The sequence below is a fragment of the Taudactylus pleione genome, unplaced genomic scaffold (genome assembly GCF_031769625.1).
Source record: "Taudactylus pleione unplaced genomic scaffold, aTauple2 ptg000127l, whole genome shotgun sequence".
Taxonomy (NCBI): domain Eukaryota; kingdom Metazoa; phylum Chordata; class Amphibia; order Anura; family Myobatrachidae; genus Taudactylus; species Taudactylus pleione.
Genome location: NW_028284529.1, coordinates 2,201,381 through 2,225,187, shown reverse-complemented (window position 1 = coordinate 2,225,187; position 23,807 = coordinate 2,201,381). Strand labels below are relative to the sequence as shown.

General features: G+C 41.5%; 1 protein-coding gene across 1 annotated transcript in view; it reads right to left on the bottom strand.

Moving 5' to 3' along the window:
* Window positions 1–23,807, bottom strand: part of TMEM38B (transmembrane protein 38B) — a 54,248-nt gene that overhangs the window by 10,730 nt on the left and 19,711 nt on the right. Inside the window, exons 2-4 of the mRNA XM_088472642.1 lie at window positions 17,357–17,513; window positions 3,271–3,455; window positions 50–137 (exon numbers count right to left, since the gene is read on the bottom strand). Coding sequence (XP_088328768.1) covers window positions 50–137; window positions 3,271–3,455; window positions 17,357–17,513 — 430 coding nt within the window. The remainder of the gene's footprint in view (window positions 1–49; window positions 138–3,270; window positions 3,456–17,356; window positions 17,514–23,807) is intronic.

Sequence of the window (23,807 nt, the reverse complement as noted above, 5' to 3'; positions counted from 1 at the left end):
TGCTCAACCTCTAAAGAAAGGCATTAAAATAACAATATACATCACTTACTAGGACATCTTCAGAAGTTCGTTGCTCTCTGGTTTCCAGACACCTCTCACAAGTTGCTCAAAGTTAGATATTAGGCCACCTCCAGCAGCTGGAGACATACATGAGTCACAGTTAGACATTTATTTCTTAATGCATTGTATCTTAACCTACGGGGGCTCATGGTCATTCAAAACAAAACACAAAAAGTTACTCTACATATATTTGTATTATTTTTTTTAGATTAAAATCTTAGTTAATTGAAACAAGATGCTTGCCTGTAGCGCTCCAGAAATCTATGCATGTTTTACACTTAGTCACAGCTACGTATGCTCATGTCGGACACTATCAAACTGTGTAAGGTAATGTTGAGAACTACCAGACAGTCAATGATAAATGGTCATACAGGTATTTTAGAGAGCCTTTTCTTCCCCATCCATGAGAAATAAATATATATATATATATATAAATAAGAAAATCCAAGTACCAAAAACTAACATAATAACGGGGTGCACTCACCAGTCTGTCAGCATTTTTAAAATGTATTCTTTATTCCAACATCATAAAACAGAATGAGAATTCCGACGTTTCTGTCCTGCCTTGACAAAGGTCCAAGCTAGGACCGAAACGTCGGAATTCTCATTCTGTTTTATGATGTTGGAATAAAGAATACATTTTAAAAACGCTGACAGACTGGTGAGTGCAGCCATTTATTATGTTATATACATATATTTTTTTTTATTTCTTTTTTATCCCTGGACGGTGCTCTCACAGACATTACAAGCATCGTTACATTAAGAGACACAGGAATTAGATCAACGTTTCAGTGTTAGACACACTATCAAGACTGTGTGTCTAACACTGAAAGGTTGATCTAATTCCTGTGTCCGTGCCGGTTATTTCATAGAGTGCCGTGCACTAAAAGTCACGTTAAACAGAACGTGTGAGCGCTGTGCGATTCGGTAGCACAGTACATCTTTTTGTGTGACTTTTTACCTTCGGATACGTCTGACTCGCAAACTGATGTGAATAGGACTTACAAGCAGCTTCTGTGACACTAACGTAGAATTTCGCATGCAGATACAGCTGCAGTTGCACACAGAATATAGGCATGCTACATATCATTATAATCAGCAGAAGCTGCGTGTGTGTCCTATTCGCATTGAGTCCTATTCACATTGTTAAGATGATGCATTTGGTAAAAAGTTGCATGAAAAGACTCTTGGGGCTACCGAGTCACGCCACGGCATGGCTCGACTATAAGGGCTCTTTAACACGCAAGGAAGTAAGATGTATATGGACACATCTGTACAACAGATTTCCTTTTCTTGGTTTACCTGCACCAAAGAGGTTCCACACTTTCTTAGCAACCAAGGTGCTAAACCAGGGGTAGGAATCTAGCACTCCAGCTGCTGTGGAACTATACTTCCCAGTATGCCTTGCCACAGTTTTAGCACGCCCTAACAGCAACTATGGGGCAGAGCATGCTGGGATGTGTAGTCCCATTGCAGATGGAGTGCTGCATGTTATCTACCCTTGTGCTAAGACATCAGTGCAAACAATTACACGTCCAGACACAAATGATTTTGTTCTACCATACATGTCCCATTTAGTAAAATCTATGCTCTTTTTATACAAATAAAATCAGCCCTAAAAACCCCCCAAAAAACATCACCACCAAAAACGAAGCAAACAGCTATTAAATAGAGGGATAGTGTATAAGGAGTTGTGTCTGTGCGTGACATGTGATCATATGTGATGAGGTGTATGCCTGTGTGTGAGATGTGACAGCGTGAGATGTCTGTAATGAGGTGTATCCGTGCGTGACGTGATCATGTGTGATGAGGTGTATCTGTATGCGAGAAGTAATGTGTAATGAGCCGTGTCTGTGCGTTACATGTGATCATATGTAATGAGGTGTGTGTCATGCATGAGATGTGATAGTGTGTAGTAAGGAGTTTACCGTTTACAAGGGTAACTTTAATCGTATATCATGCCTTCAGGGCCTGCCTTATCTATGTTCATTGCAGCTTTTGTGTACAGACCCGGTTCAGTAATCACCTAGCAGCGCAGGCTCTGAAGAAAGCCTTATGCCACGTCCAATCTGTAGTTCCATAGTGTTTTCTTTTCAATACTGCACAACAATTTTACCCACTACCTAAAGTAGGTCAAACAATGCCAAATATGGATACATGCTGATATGCAATTAGTCCTGATTATTTTTCTAAAAAATTAAATAAAAAAAAACGGCTGTTAACGCAATTTTTGCCCGATGGTCACTATCGGGCTACCAAATTAGAGCACAGGGTGCGTTAAACCTGTGTTTTCGCGACTGCAGACATGAAAACGGGGCTATTTTCAGGGATTTTGTTTCGTCTGCCTGAGGCCGGTGAAACACAATTCCCGATAAGTGCCGGCTTTTGGGGCTAATTGGATAGCCCCGGGGGATCCAGTAGTGCCCGAATAATGTTCGGGGCTAATTGGATACCGGCCATTCCTACTGGTGATTGGAGTGCCTGGTGTTCTTGAAGATACCCCTTTCTGCTCCATACCCTTGACCCTTGTACATTATATTGCACTTTAAGATCTTTTTCATAATTGGAAGAGTCATACTCAGTCAACAATGTCGATGTTCTGGCAATGATCACTATTTGTGAAGTTTGTTAGAATCTGCTTGAGGCCCAGTGGCTAGATAGAAATCACTTTAAGACCTGTGCCCCAGATCCAGTAAATACTGAAAACAATCACCTGTGTTACTGCTGTGGAGATCTAAAACAGTAACCATGTTCAAGCACAAATCAATTCACTGGATGAAAAAAGTGGTAGTTACAGAGTTAAACTGAATCAGCTGGAGGGCTGGCAGGAGGAGTAGCATGTCAAATCATCCATAGGAGGTGTCATGTTTCATGGCCAAATCTGTTTTAAGTACCAAAAATTAATATACTGTACATGAAATATATTTATTTCTTTTCTCTAGTCATTACAGGGAACCAATATGGTTAAAACATGCTGTTTCATCCTGTTAAAGCAGGGGTTCCCAACCACGGTCCTCAAGGCACAATAACAGTCCAGGTTTTAAGGATAGCCATACTTGAGCACAGGCAACTTAATTAGTACCTCAGTTATTTTGATTAAACCATCTGTGCTTTAGCATAGATATCATCCAAACCAGGACTGTTAGTGTGCCTTGAGGACAGAGGTTGGGAATCACTGTGTTAGAGGCTTTGTTTAAATGTGCATATCACCTTTTGCCCAGCCGTTGGCAATCAGGACTAGCCAGGCATCCTTATAACGACTATTTGCCTGTGTAACTCCAGATAAAATCTTCCAGGTCCTAGTCACTTCCTTCATTGCAGCAACAATAACTCGGAGAGGTAAAAAGCAGAAGCATTTGTAGAACAGATCCGAAGGAAAGTAGTAAACCATGTACCTGAATGATGTGGGAAAAAACAGAAACATTTTAGTACTCTTAAAAAAAAAAAAAATAATTATAATGTAAATTATTAAGACATTATCCATAAGACATCAAACTCCATAGTACATAGTCAAAATGCTACCAATATTATATGCAAACAAATTACTTCATGAGACACTTACATGGCACCAAATCTATTATAAAATCATTTCTTTAGAAAAAAATAAAAATAAATAATGAATGAATGAAAGCTTATTTATTTTCTTTATTCTAGATTTGTTGTACATCAATTGGTGGGGGGTAAACTTGACATTTGGATAATAAACTAGGCATCCACACTCTAGCCGTACAGTTCTCTAATTAAAAGAAAGGAGCCTCCTGCCAACAGTGAGCTACAAGTGGTAGCGAGAAACTGATAGTCAATCATATGGCAGCAAATCAAATCAGAATTTAGTGTAAGCAATAAGAATCCATGGAACCATCCTGCTTTGTGTCAATGGTTCAGGTGGGTGGTGATGGTGTAATAACGTGGGTGAAGTTTATTAAGCACACCTTTGGCTCCTTAATACCAATTGAGCATTGTATAAACGCCGCAGTCAACATGAGTATTGTTTCTGTGTATCCTTTTATTGCCACAGAACCCATTTTCTAATGCCTACTACCAGCAGGATAAATTGCCATGTCACAAACAGTATATTCCAGTGGACTCCACAGTCACCAGTTCTCAATACAATAAAGCACCTTTGCAATGTGGTGAAATGGAAGATTTGTGGCATGATTGGGCCAATAAAACTGAAGCAACTCTGTGAAGCTATCATGTCATTATGGACCAGAACCACCAAGGAATATTTCCAGCATCTAGTTTAATTAATGTCACGGAGAATCCAGGCTCCAGGTCCAGGTCAAAGGGGCATCCTACCCAGTACAAGATAGGTTTAACTTATAAAACATAGGACCTCATTCAGAGCAGCTCACAAAAAGCGAGCGCTCGCTCTGAATGAGGCTGGCCGCTTTTTTTTTTTTTTAGCCGGCCTCCTGGCCGCTCGCTAAGCTGTGGATGACCACCCACAACTTGTCTCGTCTACCGCAAGCCCCAGTGAGCTTCCTTCTCACGAGTGATGTCAGTAGGGCAGCCCACAAATGGCAGGCGTTTCTTCAGGAACGCCTCCGTTTGTCCAGCCACCCCCCCCCCACCGCCTACAAAACGGGACGAGCTGTCGATCAACATAGACAGCTGCCCCGTTTGTAGCGAGCCCCGAAGCGAGTGAATTTCTCATTCGCTCCGGGGCTTGTGCACACGCGCGGCACATGCGCAATGCCCCACCATCGACCCACTTGCGAGCGCGTCTGAATGAGGGCCATAAACTTTAGCAGATTTTCCCCATTATTTACCAGGATGTAACAGTGTATTTGCTTCAAAGTTGCTCTCGGTGCCAAGGTAACAAAAGTAAATTTCAATAAGCAACAGCAAGTAAGGAGTTCTTTACCATGGGTGTTTAGAATTACATTACAAAATGTTCAGAGATCTTAAATAAAAGAGAACCTACTGTACTATCCAATAGTTAAATTCCTCAGGAAATGCTTCTAATGCGTTGGCAGGAATAATTAGGTTCTTGTGACTTTCCAAATACATTATTTGGCAAGGGTATGCACAGAGCAACTGTTTCTTTACAGGTGCGCTGAACAATAGTATAAACTTAAAAAGAGGTGACAGTAATCAAATTGGTACAGTACAAAACTGCAAGCATATTGTGTGGCATCCAGGAAAAAGACCCATCCCCCTAATCTAATAATGGTTTGATAGCATGTATGGCAAAACTATCCAATGGAATGGTTCCCTTTTGGTCAGCTCAGCTATTTATCTTGATCACTGTAATTGTGTATAATTTCTTTATTGCTTTTGACACTTTAAAAATTGACCATCAAAAAACAAAATATTGAGGAAGGAATACAGTAATGCAGTAGTTCCAAAACTTAGGCCTGAAGGCAGTCCAGGGTTTGAGGATATCCATGGCTGAGCACAGATGGTTAGATCAAATTGACTGAGGTACTAATAAAGCCAACTGCGCTCAAACATGTATATCCTTAAAACCTGGACTATTAGGGTGCCTTGGTGACTTAGGACCTGACTCATTACGGATCGCAACTGCAACAGCATATGCAGTTGGCCGATTGTTGCGTACTGCACATGCATAGCAGTGTGTGAAGGCAACACTGGTATCGCACTGTGATTACGCAAAGGGGGCCAATCCATCGGAGAGTGAATGACAGGCAGTGAGTGTTTGGGGGTGGCAACGGGGGAGTGGTTGGAGAAATGCAGGCGTGTCTGTCTGAAAGCAATTGCATGGGCGTGCATAAATTAGCCACTGCGATTGCATACGCAGCTTGAGTACTTACTGCGTGCAACGAGGTTAGCAATTTCTAAGTAAGGTCGGTGCTGCTGTAATTCTGCGTGAGGGGCTAATGGTACTCTATGTTTCCGATGTATAAGCAGGACTGCAAGGTATTATGGATGTGAGATAGCGGTAGTGGGATGGCATAGCGATAGTGTATTCATTAGCATGTTTTCGCAGCAGCCCTGCATGCGATTACAGAGCAGCAAACACAATAGCGATCCGTAATGAATCAGGCCCTTTGGGAACCACTGCAGTGATGTATTTAAAAACATATAAAGATAAAAATAATATAAATGAAGAATGTGTTTACTGTATCATATTGCAATAATATTAATATGGGATGAAGCAGTAGAAGACAGATGAGCAAGAATGAGCTGGGCTTAGAACAATATAAAAAATGACATGAATGTTAAGGGGCCTATCCACTAGCAGATAAATTGAACGATAGAACGATATATCGTTCTATCGTTCAATTTATCTGCTATGGATAGGCCCTGAATGATGACAGATGCGCACTCCCGCAGCCAGTAAATTGAATCTGTCATCTCTCCAACATGTTGGTCAATTATCGCATATCGCTGCCAGATATTAGAAATATCTAGCAGTTTATATGCGGTAAACGATGAAAGATATTAGCAGCAGCTACAGAGAAAAAAAATCCACTCCCTGAATGAGGTCATGCGATATCGTTCATCGTTTGCCAAAATCTATCATGTACATGACAGATATCGCTCAGTACAGCTTTCTGAATTTTCAAGGGATATCTTTTGTCTTTCATCGCCCAGAAAAAACATCTGCTAATGGATAGGCCCCTTAAGATTTTTCATTTTCTATAATTTCAGGACTCATTTACAAAATGATAGGTGCAAATAATGTACACTGCTTCACAAGGAGGATTCATTAGGTACAATCCTGGCATAATATGTTCAGTTGGATCTAAAAAGTATTGTTCCTTTGTTGTCTGTTTAAAGAGACAGTATTTGGTATTGATTTATATCAAACTGTGTATAGCGGAGCTGAAAACATACCTGCAATAACTGAAGTTTTCACTTAATTATATATTTGAATACTTTCATCTCTCATTCCTCTGACTGTAACATGTTAGAAGGAACAGGTTTCTATAAAGGAGCATAAGCAGCGGGCCTCACAGGAATGCATATTTAGTTTGCACAAAGGCCCAGTATGGATTGGTCAATTCATACACTTAAAGGCTGGCTGATACTGTAGCAGCTGTTCAGGCTTATACTGTATAAGTCTAGTCACATGACCAAACACTTGTCTGTCACAAAGCCATTGTCTTACATCACAACACCACTGGCTACTGTAAAGGCCAATGCTATAGCATTACCTGCTCAGTTTGTTGGCTACATTACAAGCGAAGCATTTATGGTTCAGCAGATAAGTCCCATGAAGGTAAGCAGTAATAGATAATGTTTAAGAACAGAGTTTACCCTGTCCACATGGTTTATAGTTATTTACACAGATCCTGTGTTCTGTACTGCAGACTACGGGGGAAATTCAATTAGTAGCCTGGCATTTGTACTGTTCCGAAACGGCACACTGTGACCCATAACATCGCTTATTTTTCCTCACACCCCCATAGAGGTGCACAGTAAAATTGGTGATGATTAGCCTACTGTAATGCTGGGTACACACTATCTGATCAAGTGATCTGCAGATATATCTGCAGATGATGGTCTACACACTGAACGGCCATTATTTGCTTCTGCCCGTGGGTCCTGGCGGCCGGGGGGAGTGTCCCGCGCCCTCCCTGTGGCTGCCGCTGTATGTGTACGGGCGGTCTGCAGACATATCTGTCCATCGGCTGTGCAGCACATGAATTACGTCGTTCACAGACATATCGAGGGTACACACTAGCCGACAGGCAGCAAATATATTGGCTGATATATCTGTCAGTGTGTACCCAGCTTAAGTTAGATTATTTGCGTATCTGAAAATATGAGTTGTTCGCCCCAGAAATTTTTCCCAGTCAGGTGGCATCAAGATGTAGCAGAGTAGGGGACTTCGCAATAATAAAATGTTTTAAACCCTGATTTAAACTTGAAATAACAATTTATATATTAATTCTCTTCTTCTTAAGAGGCCCAGATACTGTCCCCACTTGCAGGCTACACAGAATATATTTTTTATACAGCTCTACAGATAATGGCCCCGCTTGCAGGCTCTCTTTAATCAGTTCAGGTGACTGTTCCTGCCTGACCTTTTATACAGGAGGAGGGATCTTTGCCCTCCATCCTGACACCGCCTCTGCACTGTGATGGACAACTACCCCCCGCCCCAATGTCATCCCCTGCTTGGCACTCTTCCCAATCCGTGTCCCCTGCCCGGCACCTCTCCCCACCCCAATGCACCGTGTCCTGTCACCTGGAACCTTCACTAACACGTCCTTATTGCCGATGGACACAGAGCCTCCAATGTGAAGAATGAGACGGCGTCGCATCCGGCATCCTTGTCCGTGGCAACAAGAACACATTGAGGGTGACTGGGAATGCGGTGCATTGGGGCGTGAAGGGGGGGGGTTAGTGCCGGGCAGTAGGCTGTTTCTGCCAGGCAATGCGCCCACAGAAAACAGCCTGAGAGATCACGGATATGTACAGTGTCTTGCAAACTTATTCACACCATTTGCATTTTCCATGTTTTGTTGTCTCACAACCTGGAATTAAAATGGATTGTGTGAAGGTGTGCATCATTTCATTCACAGAACATGACTACAACTGTGAAGTTGTGTTTTTTTTTATATTGTGAATCAAACAACATTTAGGACAACATAACAGAAAACTTCAGCGTGCATAACTATTCACCCCCCTAAAGTCAGTACTTTGTTGAGCCACCTTTTGCCTCAATTACAGCTGCAAGTCGCTTTGGATAAGTCTCTATGAGCTTGCCACATCTTGCCCCTGGGATTTTTGCCCATTCCTCAAGGTAAAACTGCTCCAGCTCCTTCATGTTGGATGGTTCCGCTTGTGAACAGCAATCTTCAAGTCTGACCACAGATTCTCAATTGGATTGGGATCTGGGCTTTGACTAGGCCATTCCAACACATTTAAATGTTTCCCCTTAAACCACTCGAGTTGCTTTAGCAGTATGCTTCGAGTCATTGTCCTGCTGGAAGGTGAACCTCCGTCCCAGTCTCAAATCACAGACAGACAAACAGGTTTTGCTCAAGAATATCCCTGTATTTAGCACCATCCATCTTTCCCTCGACTCGAATCAGTTTCCCAGTCCCTGCTGCTGAAAAACATCCCCACAGCATGATGCTGCCACCACCATGTTTCACTGTGGGGATGCTGTTCTTGGGGTGATGGGATGTGTTGGGTTTGCGCCAGACATAGCGTTTTCCTTGGTGGCCAAAAAGTTAAATTTTAGTCTCATCTGACCAGAGCATACATTTGGGGAGTTGCCCACATGCCTTTTGGCAAACTCAAATCGTGTCTTCTTATTTTTCTCACTAAGTAATGGCTTTTTTCTGGCCACTCTTCCATAAAGCCCAGCTCTATGGAGTGTACGGTTTATTGTGGTCACATGCACAGATACACCAGTCTCTGCTGTGTAACTCTGCAGCTCCTTCAGGGTTACCTTTGGTCTCTGTGCTGCCTCTCTGATTAATGCCCTCCTTGCCCGGTCTGTGAGTTTTGATGGGCGGCCATCTCTTGGCAGGTTTGTTGTGGTACCATGTTCTTTCCATTTGATGATGATGGATTTGATGGTGCTCCGGGGGATCATCAAAGATTCTGATATTTTTTTTTTATAACCCAACCCAGAATTGTACTTCTCAACAACTAAGGCCCTGATTCAGAGCCGGACGCAAGTGGCTGCTCTTTCGCTCCGAGCGATGTTTGCCCAACTGCGCATGCATACGGATCGTAATACGCATGCGCAAACCACTCAGTGCGGACGAAATTCATGTGCTCGCAAAATAGCGAATGCCTGATAATTTGAGTGACAGAAAGAGGCGTATGTGGGTGGTAACAGGGGAAGGTGCTTGAAAACGGGGAGTGGAGATCCGATCGCAGGCGTGCTTAAAGGTCAAAACGGGCGTTTTATGGGTGTGCATATTTAAAACAGCAGCGTCATTGACCACGTCACTGGGTTCTTTTATAGCCAGGACTGCTCGCAAAATTGTGGTATCAAAAACCAACCACAAGAATAGCGAGCAGTTCATACCCTGGTCGATGTACTCGATTAATCTAATAAATAGCGGACATGACGTAGGATGCGAGCGGCCAGGGGGCGTATTTTTCCAAAAAACGACCGCAAGTTTTGTTCGCTCGTTCAGACCTAGAGGCGTGAACAGACCGCAAACAGCGAACGGTTCATTTGAATAGCCACCCCTTGTTTTAGAACGAACGACCGCAAATAGCGAGTGGCTCTGAATGAGGGCCTATGTTCCTGACTTGTTTGGAGAGCTCCTTGGACGTTTAAATGTAGTCAAAAGTCACTTTTCTCACATGTTGACAACATATAGTTGCCAATAGAGGTGTTCATTGCAAACATCTACAGTCAATAATATATTGAAAAATATACATCTTTGTCCTTTGGTCCTAAAGAGATTTTACAATGCCAACTAGGGGCCAAATGTAATAGGGTGAGAGTTTAGAAAATGTGAGAGTTTAAAAAGTGTGAGAGTTTACTGGTAAACTCAGCCAATGTATTTGCGTCCGAGAACATGAAAACTCACGTTTTTAAACTAAAAAAAACTCTCATGATTTAAACTCTCATCCATATGTTTTCCCATTTTGAAGATAAAACTCGACCAATGTTATACAGGTTGAGTCTCCCATATGCAAAATGCTTGGGACCAGGGATATTTTAGATATCGGAATATTCTGTATTTTGGAATATTTGCATACCATAATGAAATATATTGGGAAAGGGACCCCAATCTAAACACAGAATGCTTTTATGTTTTGTATACACACACAGCCTGCAGGTAATTTTATACAATATTTATACAAATTTTGTGCCTTAAACAAAGTGTGTTTACATACTGTACATGAAATGCATTTATGCTTCATATACACCTTATACATACAGCCTGAAGGTAATTTTGCCCTTTATATTTAATACATTTTGTGCCTTAAAGTTTGTGTACATTGAACCATCAAAAAGGTATCATTATTTCAGTCATGCTAAAAAAAAATTCTGTATTTCGGATTATTTTAATATGGGAGACTCAACCTGTAGTGTGTGACTGCTAAACTCTCACATTTTCTAAACTCTCACCCTATTACATTTTGCCCTAGATGTTTATATGGCATGCTAATTACGTATTACAGATACTTGAAAATGAGTAAAGTATGTAAGATATATAATTTAATGCAACATGATTCAGTATTTGACGCAATCTATAGTCAATTTGAGATATGTAGGACTGACACTGATTTTATGTCACTTGTTTATGACCATATGCAGTTTTGTATATATACACCGGTTACCCTGTAAATGTGTTACTTTGACTACCCTGTCTGTATTGCCACTGTGTACTGCACTGCAGAACTTTGTGGCGACTTATAAGTGAGCGCAAATATTAATAATGCTGATTTGTATATAAACCCTGAAGTGTAGGATAAAATCTTCAGATTTGCTTGCATATAATACTTGCGCCTGCTTGCGAGTAGATAATCTATATGGGGGAGAGAAGAGTTGGTGTAAATTTGGTAGAGTACAGGGTGACTGGGAACAGATGCAGACCCACTCAGAGATACAACTGTCAGTATCTGTATAAAACGTATAAAAATAGTGGTAGATGCAAATACACACAGATGACAGTCGCAAGCACTATCTAGCTGCTGCCGATTGTGAAATTGAAGGCCCATATAGTATAACATTTTGTGTGTATATTTTAATATATATCTTTTTTTATTGCAAATTACATTCATAAATGATAAAGAATTGTATTTGTGCGGAGCTATAGAAGAGGGTTCTCATTTAAAACAAAGAGAATAGCAAATGCGGTTTTAACTATTAAATGTTTGTGACCTGACAGTGTCTAAGTGTATGTGGTGTGTAAACCTGGGACATACGCTACTGACGCAGAGGTGGAAGCATCTTACATATGGGTTAAAATTAGTTATGCAGATTTTTAAAACTTAATTTTTGGGCATATAAGTAATTTTGCTAAATTGACCATCAATTTCAAAAAACAACTAACAGTCTAATTAGAACATACAGTTATCAACCACACCATTCTCGGGATAATACTCTGCTTCAGTTTAGTGCTTTCTGGTGAAATGCCTTAGGCATTATTTAAAAGTTAGCTACTTTGGGTTGAAGTGCCTGTAACACTAATCTTATGTGATCGTACAGAGCCAATGTGTTTATTTATTACCAGTTATTTATATAGCGCACACATATTCCGCAGCGATTTACAGAGAATATTTGGCCATTCACATCTGTCCTTGCCCCAGTGGAGCTCACAATCTATGTTTCCTACCACATATGCTCACACACATACACACATTAGGGTTAATTTTGTGGGGAGCAAATTAACCTACCAGTATATATTTTTAGAGTGTGGGAGGAAACCGGAGTACCCGGAGGAAACCCATGCAAGCACAGGGAGAATATACAAACTCCACACAGTTAGGGCCATGGTGGGAATAGAACCCTCAACCTCAGTGCTGTGAGGCAGTAATACTAACCATTACACCGCCTGTGCTGCGTTGAAAGCTGGCAGGATTCCTACATTTAGTTGAGGTCACAAAGGTTCCCAGGAGAACTTGGCACACCCCTGCCAGTACATGGGATTTTTATTATAATTCAAATCTTTAAAATATTTATAACTTCCTGAAAAATAGCTAACTTTACTAGCTAAGCAACATCATAATCAATCATGTTTAGTTATAGGTTGTCTGTTTAATGTGTAGTTATGCTTAGGTGACAGATATACTTTTAAATGTCAGTTTAGATCATGCTTTGTGGTTTGTTACGTTCCTCCGTCTCAGCATGCTGCAATCAGTGGATTGCTTCTAGTCAAACACAAATTCTTCTTAAATAGCAATAGAAAGATTTCTATCTTACAATACCTATGCTTACTAAATAGAGGAAACCTGCTAAAGTTAAAATCTAGTCATCGTTTCCCCCACTGAATTAAATTAATGGTGCATACACACGGTCAGATTTTTCTTCAGATCTGAACGATAACGATTGAAAAAATCGTTCATATCTGAAAGAAAATCTGACATGCCTGAACGACGCGCGTTCCCGATGGTCAGATAACGATATCTGATGTGTTTGCAGTCAGACTTGGACGATTCCATTCATTTTAATGCAGTCAAAAATCGTTCAATCGTACAAATCATTCAAATCTTTGGTAAAATCGTTCATATCGTTCATCTGACAAATCTGACCGTGTGTATGCACTATAACAAGTAAGAACTGTGTTACATTTTACATAAAATATTTACTCTGGACAGTAACCGTCCTACCAAATACAGCACGATGAGGTCATAACAGAATATGGCAAACATGGCATATTACAGAGCACAACACTGTGCAGAGCCAGGCTAAGCCAGACCAATGTTATATGAAGCTGTGAAACAAAATAAGCTAAATGTATTGCCAAACTTATACTTACACGAAAAGAACAATAAAAGATTATACAAATCTAGTTACTTTACCACGTATGTGTTATTATAAACGTGTTTTTGAATTTTAAAAATATAAATATTATATATATATATATATATATATATTACACTAAATAAATATCCTTAAATGATTGACTACCACATTTTCTTCACCACAAGAAATAATATCCAGTTGCATTTGATAGTTTAGTGACTTGGCTGCTATAGCAGCTATACACCAGCAGATGGCACAGTTGTTAAAGAAAATGTCAACAAATTACAAAATTCTTTCAATAATTTGCAAGGCAGAATCAGCTAACTGTGTGTCGACTGTGTAGGAATATCAACCTTCCGTTGTGCCAAATGTGTATTCAGGGAAGATTTGATAACTATTTACAAAAAAAAACAAAAAAAAAAAACAACATAAGCAATGTTGATAGATATATATTCCTACATCATGGCATCAAAATGAATTTATAGAAGAATTTATGCTTTGATCTCAAAAACACAACTCAGAAGAAGGGCATTGGAGGAGGGCAATTCACACCAGCAGGGTCTAGGATTTTATTCAAATCTTTTCCTAGTAAAGAAACCAGATGGTTCTTTTCATCCCATCTAGAATTTAAAAAAGCTAAACCCACACTTAGTGCAGACGTTCAAGATGGACTCTTTGCGATCCTTAATTGATTCTATGGAAGAGGAGAATTTCTCGAGTCCCTCTACATCAAAGACGTATATCTGCACGTGCCTGTTTGGGAACAAGATCACAAACTACTGAATTTTGCAGTAGGTCCTTCTCATATTTAATTTCAGGTTTTGCCCTTTGGGCTTTCTACCGCGCCAAGGGTAGTTACAAAAATCATGGCACCTATAGTGGCTATACTGCATCCTCAAGGAATTGCGTAATTCCATACCTAGATGACCTGCTGGTAAAAGCGTCATCAACAGATCTACTCAGTGCTCACTTGCAGGTTGTCAAGTCAACTTTGGAATTCCACGGCTGGGTCCTCAACCTGCCTAAGTCCAATCTGGTCCTAGCATGGAGGATGGTGTTTCTGGGCTCTCTCTTCAGCACCCTATGTCAGTATGTGTTCCTGGCAAGGGACAAGATCAGGGAACTGCAGTGCCTGGTACGAGTCCTTTTGTGTCTTCACAGGGTGTCTATACTACGCTGCATGCAACTACTGAGAAAGATGGCAGTCACATTCGAAGCAGTTCCTTTTGCACGCTTCCACTCCAGACCCCTTCAACATTTTAACCTGCAGGTGGGATCCCTGCCTATATTGTCAGTTTTTCACCCTGGCCATATAGACGAGTCAGTCCCCGGATTAGTGGCTCTGCACTCTAAACTCTCCAAGGGTTGTCAGTTTTCTCCTTGGAAATGGACACGTGTCACAACTGACGCCAGACAATGCCAAAGCAGTGCCAAACATCAACAGACAGGATGAACCAGGAGCCCGCAAACTGTGTCACAGACCATCCAAATCATGACATGGGCAGATAGATTTAGACCAGCCATAACGGCCAGTTTTATCCCATGGATGGACAACTGAGAAGTAGACTCTCTCAGTCGACACACTGTTCACCCAGGAGAGTGGTCCCTACATCAGGACACATTCAACCAGATTGTGGAGAAGTGGGGTCTGCCAGATATAGACCTCATGGTTGAACAGGAAGCTTCTGAAGTATGGTGCATGGTCCAAGGATCCACAGACGACCATGGTAGATGCCTGGACAACCAAGTGGTCCTTCCACTTTGGGTATCTCTTTCCGCCCATTCCCATGCTCCCACATGTAACCAGATGGGTCAAGCGAGAAAATGCTCATGTCCTTCTAATAGCACCATATTGGCCAGGGAGGTCATGGTACTCTAGTCTTCTGTCTCTGGTGGTTGATCAGCCATGGAGGCTGCCGCTGCAAGAAGATCTACTATCGCAGGGTGCATTCTTCCATCCCAATTTACCTTAATTGGCTTTAACGGTCTGGTACTTGAGACCAGTCTTTAGAGGTCCAAGGGGTTTTCTACATCGGTTATCCAGATTATGTTACAAGCACATAAAGTCATCCACTTCAATTATTTATCATAGGGTGCAGAGATTTTACATCCAATGGTGCGAAGCTAAGAGAGTTTCAGCTTCTAGTTTCCGCTTACGTCTACTTTCTTTACAGGATTGATTGTCCAAATGCCTCCATCTCCCCTGGGGGGGTCAAGTCTCAGCCTTGTCTATACTTTTTCTCAGATGTCTGGCATCCTTACCAGATGTCAGAACTTTCATGCAAGCGGTCTTGCATGTCCAGCCACCTTATGCTCCACCCATTTCACCATGGGACCTTAATTTAGTTTTGGCTGTTCTTCAGCATGCTCTTTTTGAGCCATTAGAGACAGTGGAAATAAGGTGGCTAACTTCGGCGATATCCTCAGCTCACACGGTTTCTGAGTTGGCAACGCTGTCAGTCAGCTCCCCCCTTATAATTTTACATACGAACCGGGCGGTTCTCCATACTTGGCCATCCTTCATTCCGAAGCAGGCTTATGTAGCTGTGGGCGAGTCTATTCCAGATCCCATTCAGGTACACTTGACTCGGGCTGTCAGTGCTTCTGCATGCCTCAGTTGAACAACTGTGCAAGGTGGCCATCTGGTCCTCGGTACAAATGTTTACCAAATTGTATCAGCTCCACACGTCTGTGGAAAAGAATGTGAATTTTGCTTGTAAGGCTTTGCGTACAGCACTGCCTGTGCATGATCCCCAGCCCTCTTGAGGCTTGCTTTGGGAAGTCCCAGTGTCAGTGATCCCCAGGTTATGATGAAAGAGTCCATTCTGGGCAACACAGAGTTCCCTTCCCTGGTGTGTGATGTGATTTAGATGTTGTTTTTTCTTCTTCACTATTTTTCTCCTTTGCCTTTGCTAGTCAGAAAAATGAGGAGCTAGGGGAAGGGGAGGGTATTTAAAAGGAGGGAGAGTTTCAGCCCATTACCTATTTTTGTGCTTCCTCCATGGCCACTCCCTCACATCCCAGCATCAGTGTTCCCCAGATTTGACTCAAAGGAAATTTATTTAACCGTAAAAAAAATCCACCAATCTCCACAGGGGTACATCGGAGGAGAATATGGGATTCAAATAATACAGCATCTCATTACCAACAAATAGTCAGATGTGGATACATAATATAGGGGCCTTTACAAGTTATAATGTTACCTCATTGATTTATTCTTCCTAAATGGAATTTGTCATGGCTGGAGGGGTCTTTGGTTTAGGATCAGGGTCCGAGACGTTTCCCAGATCTTCAAGGAATTTGGGGAGTAGATTAACATGTCATGTGAACATTGAGACATTAGTAACAAGTGTCACCATACAAAAACTTTATAACCTTCCCATTAACTGATATGTTTCTTTGATCTGAGCATCTCTCTACATCTGCCTGACCCTTTATCTCCAAGCAGGTCAGGTGAGAGAAACAATTTAAAAATTGATCAAGTAAATACACAAATTTATTTGTGGCATTCCCATGTGCTATGATAATTCCCTGACAGTGGTGAATTCATTTATTTACATTTGTGTGCGCACTAGTGGACATGTAATGTATCAAGTTTCCATTTATATTGTATATGATGTAATATACAGTATATTACACTCTTCTCTGTATTTATTTTTTTATATTAAAACCCCTGTGGTGTTTTATAAATAAAAGATAACTGTTAGACGTCTTGGGAGCCTAATTGGGGGTTAATCAGAAGTGTGCAGGATTTTTTATTTAAACTTAACTTACACAATTCCATCCAAAACTAAATATTTTGATTCTTTGTTGAATTAGCCATTAAATCATCAAATTACTAAAATAAAATTTGACATAGTACAGAACAACTTGTGAAGAATAACTTTTTTTTGCAGTACATACATACCTGTAAGTCAACTTACCAACAGAACTTACCAAATAACAGACGCAAAAATGATGTTAGTGCTGTTTGAAAGGACAGCCACAGGAGGCTCAGCTAGCATTATAGAAGATAAAATCCCTCCACCAAAGCAGTATAGCATGGCACTGAACCAGGAGGCCATAGGGCTTCGAGATGCCACAGCGACAGCTCCTACAATAACAAAAGGTAATAGCAGTCTTTAGTAAAGGTAAAACAAATGTGTGATATTAGCAATAGAAATATTTAAAAGCCTCATGAGCACACTGAATTGGGATGACTAAAATGCCGAAGCATTAAGTACCCCTGGGGGGCACACCTTGTACTTCTGAAACGTTAGAGGAGCCCATCACACCTTACTTACTTACCCTACACAGTACACACAACCAGGTATTGCGATGTTTGCCACTGGCAAACACATGCAGCAACCGCTCACAGAAGTGACAGGGACATACCTCCTGAGAAGTAAAAAGCCTTTATTATCAGGATAATTATTGTACCCAGAATCTGTCATGCCTAAATTGGAACATATGTTCCACATATTCAACATATTGTTCTGCACCCATATAAACTCTGTATTAATTTTTGTAAAAAAAAATGGAGAAAAAAAACCTGAACTCCTTAAAGTGTTTTTTTTATTATTATTCATAATGACAGAAATATTGTTTCTGAGTCAATACACTTTGGATAATTAAGACGCAGAGTGTCATTTTAATCAGTAGAAGCTGCTTGTGCATCCTATTCACATCGCTTTGCAAATAAGACGCATGTGAAGGTAAAAAGTTGCATGAAAAGATGCTCGGCGCTACTTGTACAGCACGGGGGTAAGATGTATGTGGACACATCTGTATGATCTATTCAATATTTATAACACTATATAGACTCGTTTAATGATTTAATTTTGGGGAGCTGGAAGGGAACATGGTTTTCATTTAAATATTTAATAACAAAAGGAAGATCATCAACACAGCTCTTTGCTTCAGTGGTCAGGCACCCACAACACTTACACCTCCTGACAGGCAAATGTGTAGATGCATAACCTGAAATTGTATCGCAATTAAGTGAGCACACGATTCCTGTACTCTTGCCTATGCTTGACATCCCCTTTACTTCCCACTGTGGCTTTAGAAGCGGAAGTGTCAGATGCAAACAAATCTATATATGGACATTATATGTAATTGTTATTGTTGTCCCTGCAACATATAGCTTTAGAATGCACATTTATTCTATGAAGGAAAGGCTCATTTAGTTGCTAAGAATACTAGCAAATGGGCAATTGCATGAAATGTCCCATACGTGACACCTTAAAAAAAAAAATTCTGTGCTGTAGCCGTGTATCTTTTGAGTTTTAAACATAGGTTGACAAGTTAGATTATATAGTTCTTTCTTATAAGCTTTCTTTAAAAAAAATAAACACGATACAAAGAGTTGAGCTGAATTATTAAGTAGAAGTTTCCTTTATGTCCCTTTTAGCAGCACCCCACTAAAACAGGATGCCCTGATCTTTCCCCACCCAGGGGTCGCAGTGTCCCACCGGTGGTAAAAGATGCGTTGACCGATCGCCGCCGTGTGAATAGACGCAGTGCACATTTCTTTTCCAGGTAAACCAGAGGTGCCAGCGGGCCCTTTATGCCCCGCAAGCTGGTACTTGTGGTCCTCCAAGTACCAGCATGCGGGGTAGGCTTGCTGGGACCTCTAGTTCTCCTGTAAAAGACAATGTTATTTAATCTATTTTTACACACAATCAACCTGGCATCCACTGGCCAGAGTTGCCGGGGATAGCCCTGGGCTATCAGCTCAGGCCTGGGGTGCCCTGGAGGGGGGACCCCTTTATTGGGGGGGTCCCCACGGCCCCAGGGACCCGGTGAAAGGGTACCCTGGCAGTGTAATTACACCCTCGCTAGAAAGAGTCCGGTGCTGGTTTTGGAAAATACGGGGGACCCCTATGTCTTTTGTCCTCCGTACTTCCCCAACCAGGATCGTCTTGCTGAGATCAGTGCTGGTTGTGCAAACTAGAGGGGACCCCTATGTCTTTTGTCCCCTGTATTTTCACAACCAAGACAGTCTCAGAAAAGCCTGATACATCTGCCCCATTAGTTCATTTTTTTATTTTAACACTTTACAATTTTTTTTACACACAGAAGCATGCACAGATTCATAATTCATACCATATGGATTCATAATTCATACCTGCTCATGCTAAAATCTCCAGCATTAAGCAGGTCTATTATTTTGGGGATTTGAAGTTTGATTTTGAGTTCGATTTGGTGTTCGTTTTCAAATCAAACATTAGTACATCTCCAAAGGCAAAAATCGCAAGAAAACTGAAAAGCAAATCGAATATGAAATCACACAAAACTCAAAATCGAACATTAGTAAATATACCCCTAAGAGTTTAATATAATCAGTGAAAAGGCTCAATTTACTGATCTATGTTGTGCAAATATATTTTTATGAAAAAAACCTCCAACCTATTTTTAAGGCAGAGTACAGTACATATCTATTAATTACTGTAAGTCAGACATAAAACCATAAGGAATGCAAACTAATGTCAAAGGAATCCATCTAGTGATATGACTATGACCACCTGTTCTTCTCATCAGAGATCTATATTTAGCAAAAATAAGAATAGTCTTGTCTTTTACTGAGTCAGCAGTCATGAAGTTTTTCCACTTTTGTAAAATGTTAATCAAACCACTTTTATCATTTTTATAACTATTTTAATAATTAGAAACGTAAATTGCCAGAATAAGAAAATGATAAATAGTTGGTGAGACATACATTTCCTGCAACTAACACAATAAAATGTAGACATAGGGCTAGATGTATGAAGCAGAGAAAAAAGAGTGGTGAAGTGGGCCAGTGGAGAAGTTACCCATGGCAACCAATCAGCGTCTACCCATCATATTACAGAATGTACTTGATAAATGCAACCTCAAATCTGATTGGTTGCCATGGGCAACTTCTCCACTGGCACACTTCTCCACTCTTTTCACCGCTTCATACATCTAGCCCATTATTCTTTTTGTGACATGAAAGTGGGAATTACATAAATACATATTATTTTATATTTAACTGTGTGGTCTGGGGACAACACCATAGGCTAGTACTGCACGATAGGCTAGTACTGCATGTCTCATGGAATACCATGTCAATACCTTACAAAATAACAGTGTTTACTCCATGTTAGTTTGACTTACGATTCCTGCCCTGAATCACATACAGATATAAAAGTTCTAAAATATTACCCTGTGCCATGGCACTTTAGGAAAGCACTATGCTTCCTGTGTTTCCTAAAGCATAAACCACCACCAGGCTACACAGGGCTGCATGGTCACTCTAGAACAGGGCCCGACAAATCCCGGTCACCATGGCGACTAAGATTTTAGTCCTGGCGAGTTTTCCAAACACCTAGATTTTACTAAAATTTGTGGAGCCCTCAACTAGAACAGGGTATCCCAAAGCATGGGGACCCCATTTTGGTGTATGGCTGAATCCCCAGTGGGTGGAGAAAAAAAAAATAGCAGCCCCTCCTGAAATTACTACTAGTCCTGCACCGACCAGGTGCCCAACTCCCTGTAATTCCATTCTCACCATTTTAAAAGTAAAAGGCCTCCCAAATAAGTCTAATGGGGGATATTGTATTTTGCTAATGCAGGGGGGTCAAAATATAAATTATTAAACCATGCAAACAGCTTTTTACAAGCACTAAGGCACAAAATGACAGTGAACGGTGTTGACTCTGAGAAGGATTTGCCTCAGCCAATTACAAGCGGTTTTCCCACACTAGCCACTTGTGATTCATTTCTATGGGGTTTCTACATGTAGTGCAAACACTGTAAATCAGTGGCTAAATTAGTACTATACTGTGCTCTACCCCACTCCATGGAAACGCAGCACATAACACTGTCCAGTGTGCCCAATGCAGAGCAGTAGGAATCATCTCCCATCTAAGGGCCTGATTCAGAGATGGATGGTATTACACAGCCACAAGGAAGCAGTTGTACAATACCATCTGACTCCAATGCAAATGCAGCAGGTGTCATCTGTAGGAAATTGAAACCTCCTTGCTGCATCTGAGATATGAGTGCAGCGTCCATAGTCTACAATAAAATTAGCACAATTGTCCAACCTTACTACCCACTGGGGCTGATTTATCATTCCATATTTGCGGCTATATCCAAAAAACACTAGTCTCGGGAGTTAACCACAAATATTATTTTCCGATACCTGCTGTGATCCCTCCATTGCTGCTGGCAACTGCATCCCCATAGGTTTCTATGGGGGAAGTGATGCTGCCAGATTTACCAACATCCGGAATGCGATGCAATTGCGATCATTAATAAATGGGGTCAACAGTACATGCCTGCCTACATCAATGGTAAAATGAATGTTCTATGAATTTCAACCTCCTGAGGTAGGAAAATCAGCAAGATTAGAGACAGAGGGGCTGTGGCATAGTTGTATGTACGTCTGTTTGTGCAGCAATTAAATCACACTGTGCATGCTCAGAAAATCAGAAAACAAGCTTTTCGGTACCATATGTACATTTTACGTACTACTCTACATCAGACAAAACTAAAATCCAGGTGTGCTAAAATGACAAGCGAGCAAAAGTGTCCCAGTTGAATGACATCCCTCTTTTGCAGGGTTCTTTGTTCCTGATAATTACAGCAACATACCTCCCAACATGACCCTCTTCAGGAGGGACACAATGCTCTGGTCCTGGACTTCCCTGGTAATTTACGATTGGTGGCTACTCCAGAGGTGGGAGTGCAGTAGCGTTCCCGCTAGGCTGTTTTAGCAGGGCGCGGCGCCCTGCCCTCCTTCTGGAGGGCAAAAAGCACCCTGTCCTCCAGAAGGAGGGCAAAAAGCTCCCTCCCTCACAGCCTGCTGGTGCAGTCTTCACCCGCGGGTCGCAGTGTCCCGTGGGTGGGGAAATGTGCGGTGACCCGGACAACGCCGGAGAATAGACGCCTGGGCGCATGCGCCCGGCATCTATTCTCTGTTGGCAGCGCTTGAGGGCTGCCCGGCGTGTCCGTAAGTGCTGAGCACGCCCCCAAGAGTGACGAAAAGGGGACACGTCTTATAGACACGCCCCCTTTTCAATGGCCGTGCTCCCTTTTCAATGGCCACGCCCCCTTTTCGGGCGCATAGCCGTGCACACAGAAGTGCCCTCTCTAGCTCCGCGCCCTGCCTGCTGCCGAAGCTAGAGTGAACACTACTGCAGTACAGTTCAAAATTCAAATAGGGGAGTCACACTGCCAGTGATGTTTGGCAGGGTGTGAAATGACAGTTGGTGAGGCTCCCCTATTTGAACTTTGAACTGTGCTGCAGCCTCACCTCTTACCAGGGATGTGCAGGACCAAAGCATTGTGTCCCTCCAGGAGAGGGTCATTTTGGGAGGTATGCAGCAATAGGTGAGAGACGCTATGTACGTACAGTAGCATTATGTAGAAGAGGGAACATGCTAGTATAAAATGTGGGTTTATAAAACGGGAATGATATGCCAACATTATTCACATCATCTCTAAAACATCGCTAGATGCCAAAGTCATGCAGCGCTAAGTCATAAGTGGTGGCTCCAGGGGTGGGGCTGCAAAATTCAAATAGGGGAGCCACACCAACTGCCAGTGAGTTCTGGCCGGTGAGAGGGCAGTTGTTGTGGATCCCCTATTTGACTTTTGGACTATGCTGCAGCCCCACCACTGGAGCCGCCACGATGACCGGTATTTGTTGAGCCCTGAACTAAATATACACTGCCCTTACTAATTTGCTCAGTATTATGGAAAACACATGATCTCCAGCCTTATCTCGTTCAAGTTACATCAAACCCATATTTATCAACTAAAGCCCTCACCTAAGCCCCACATCAGTTATGCATGAACCGTATGCATGTGTCACCAGTGTATCAGACACAACATACACTCAATCACCAGAAAACTTATTAACATATTGCAAATAACACAATCAATTACTGTAATAACTTCAGTGAAGACTATGTCCTGAAGTTAAATATAAGATAGGTGCCAATTTGCAAAACTTTTATTTAATCACAATGTATGTAAAAAAACAGGAGCAGATTAAAATGTCTAACCTGTGCCTGTGGCATATGTCACAATGCATACAGTTATAGTGAGCAGTACGCCAATGATGTGCAGGTATCTCAATATGCATACAAGATTTACACTAAACATGGTGCAGTTATCCCTGGTTGGAGAAGTCCTCAGAGCAGTAATCAAAAAACAACTATGCCCAGGAAATGCATCACTACAAATGCCTTACGTTTATACACTATGGCGCATATTCAATTAGCCACGAAAAGTCGGCCGCTTTTCGCATGCCTTACTTTTTCCAGTTATCGCTGGTTTTACCTGCGGAAAAGTTTTGCGTGCCCTGTTCAATTCCAAAAAGGACACGAAAACGGGACCCAGCGAAACACAAACAGGCGAAAAGTGCTGGCAGTTT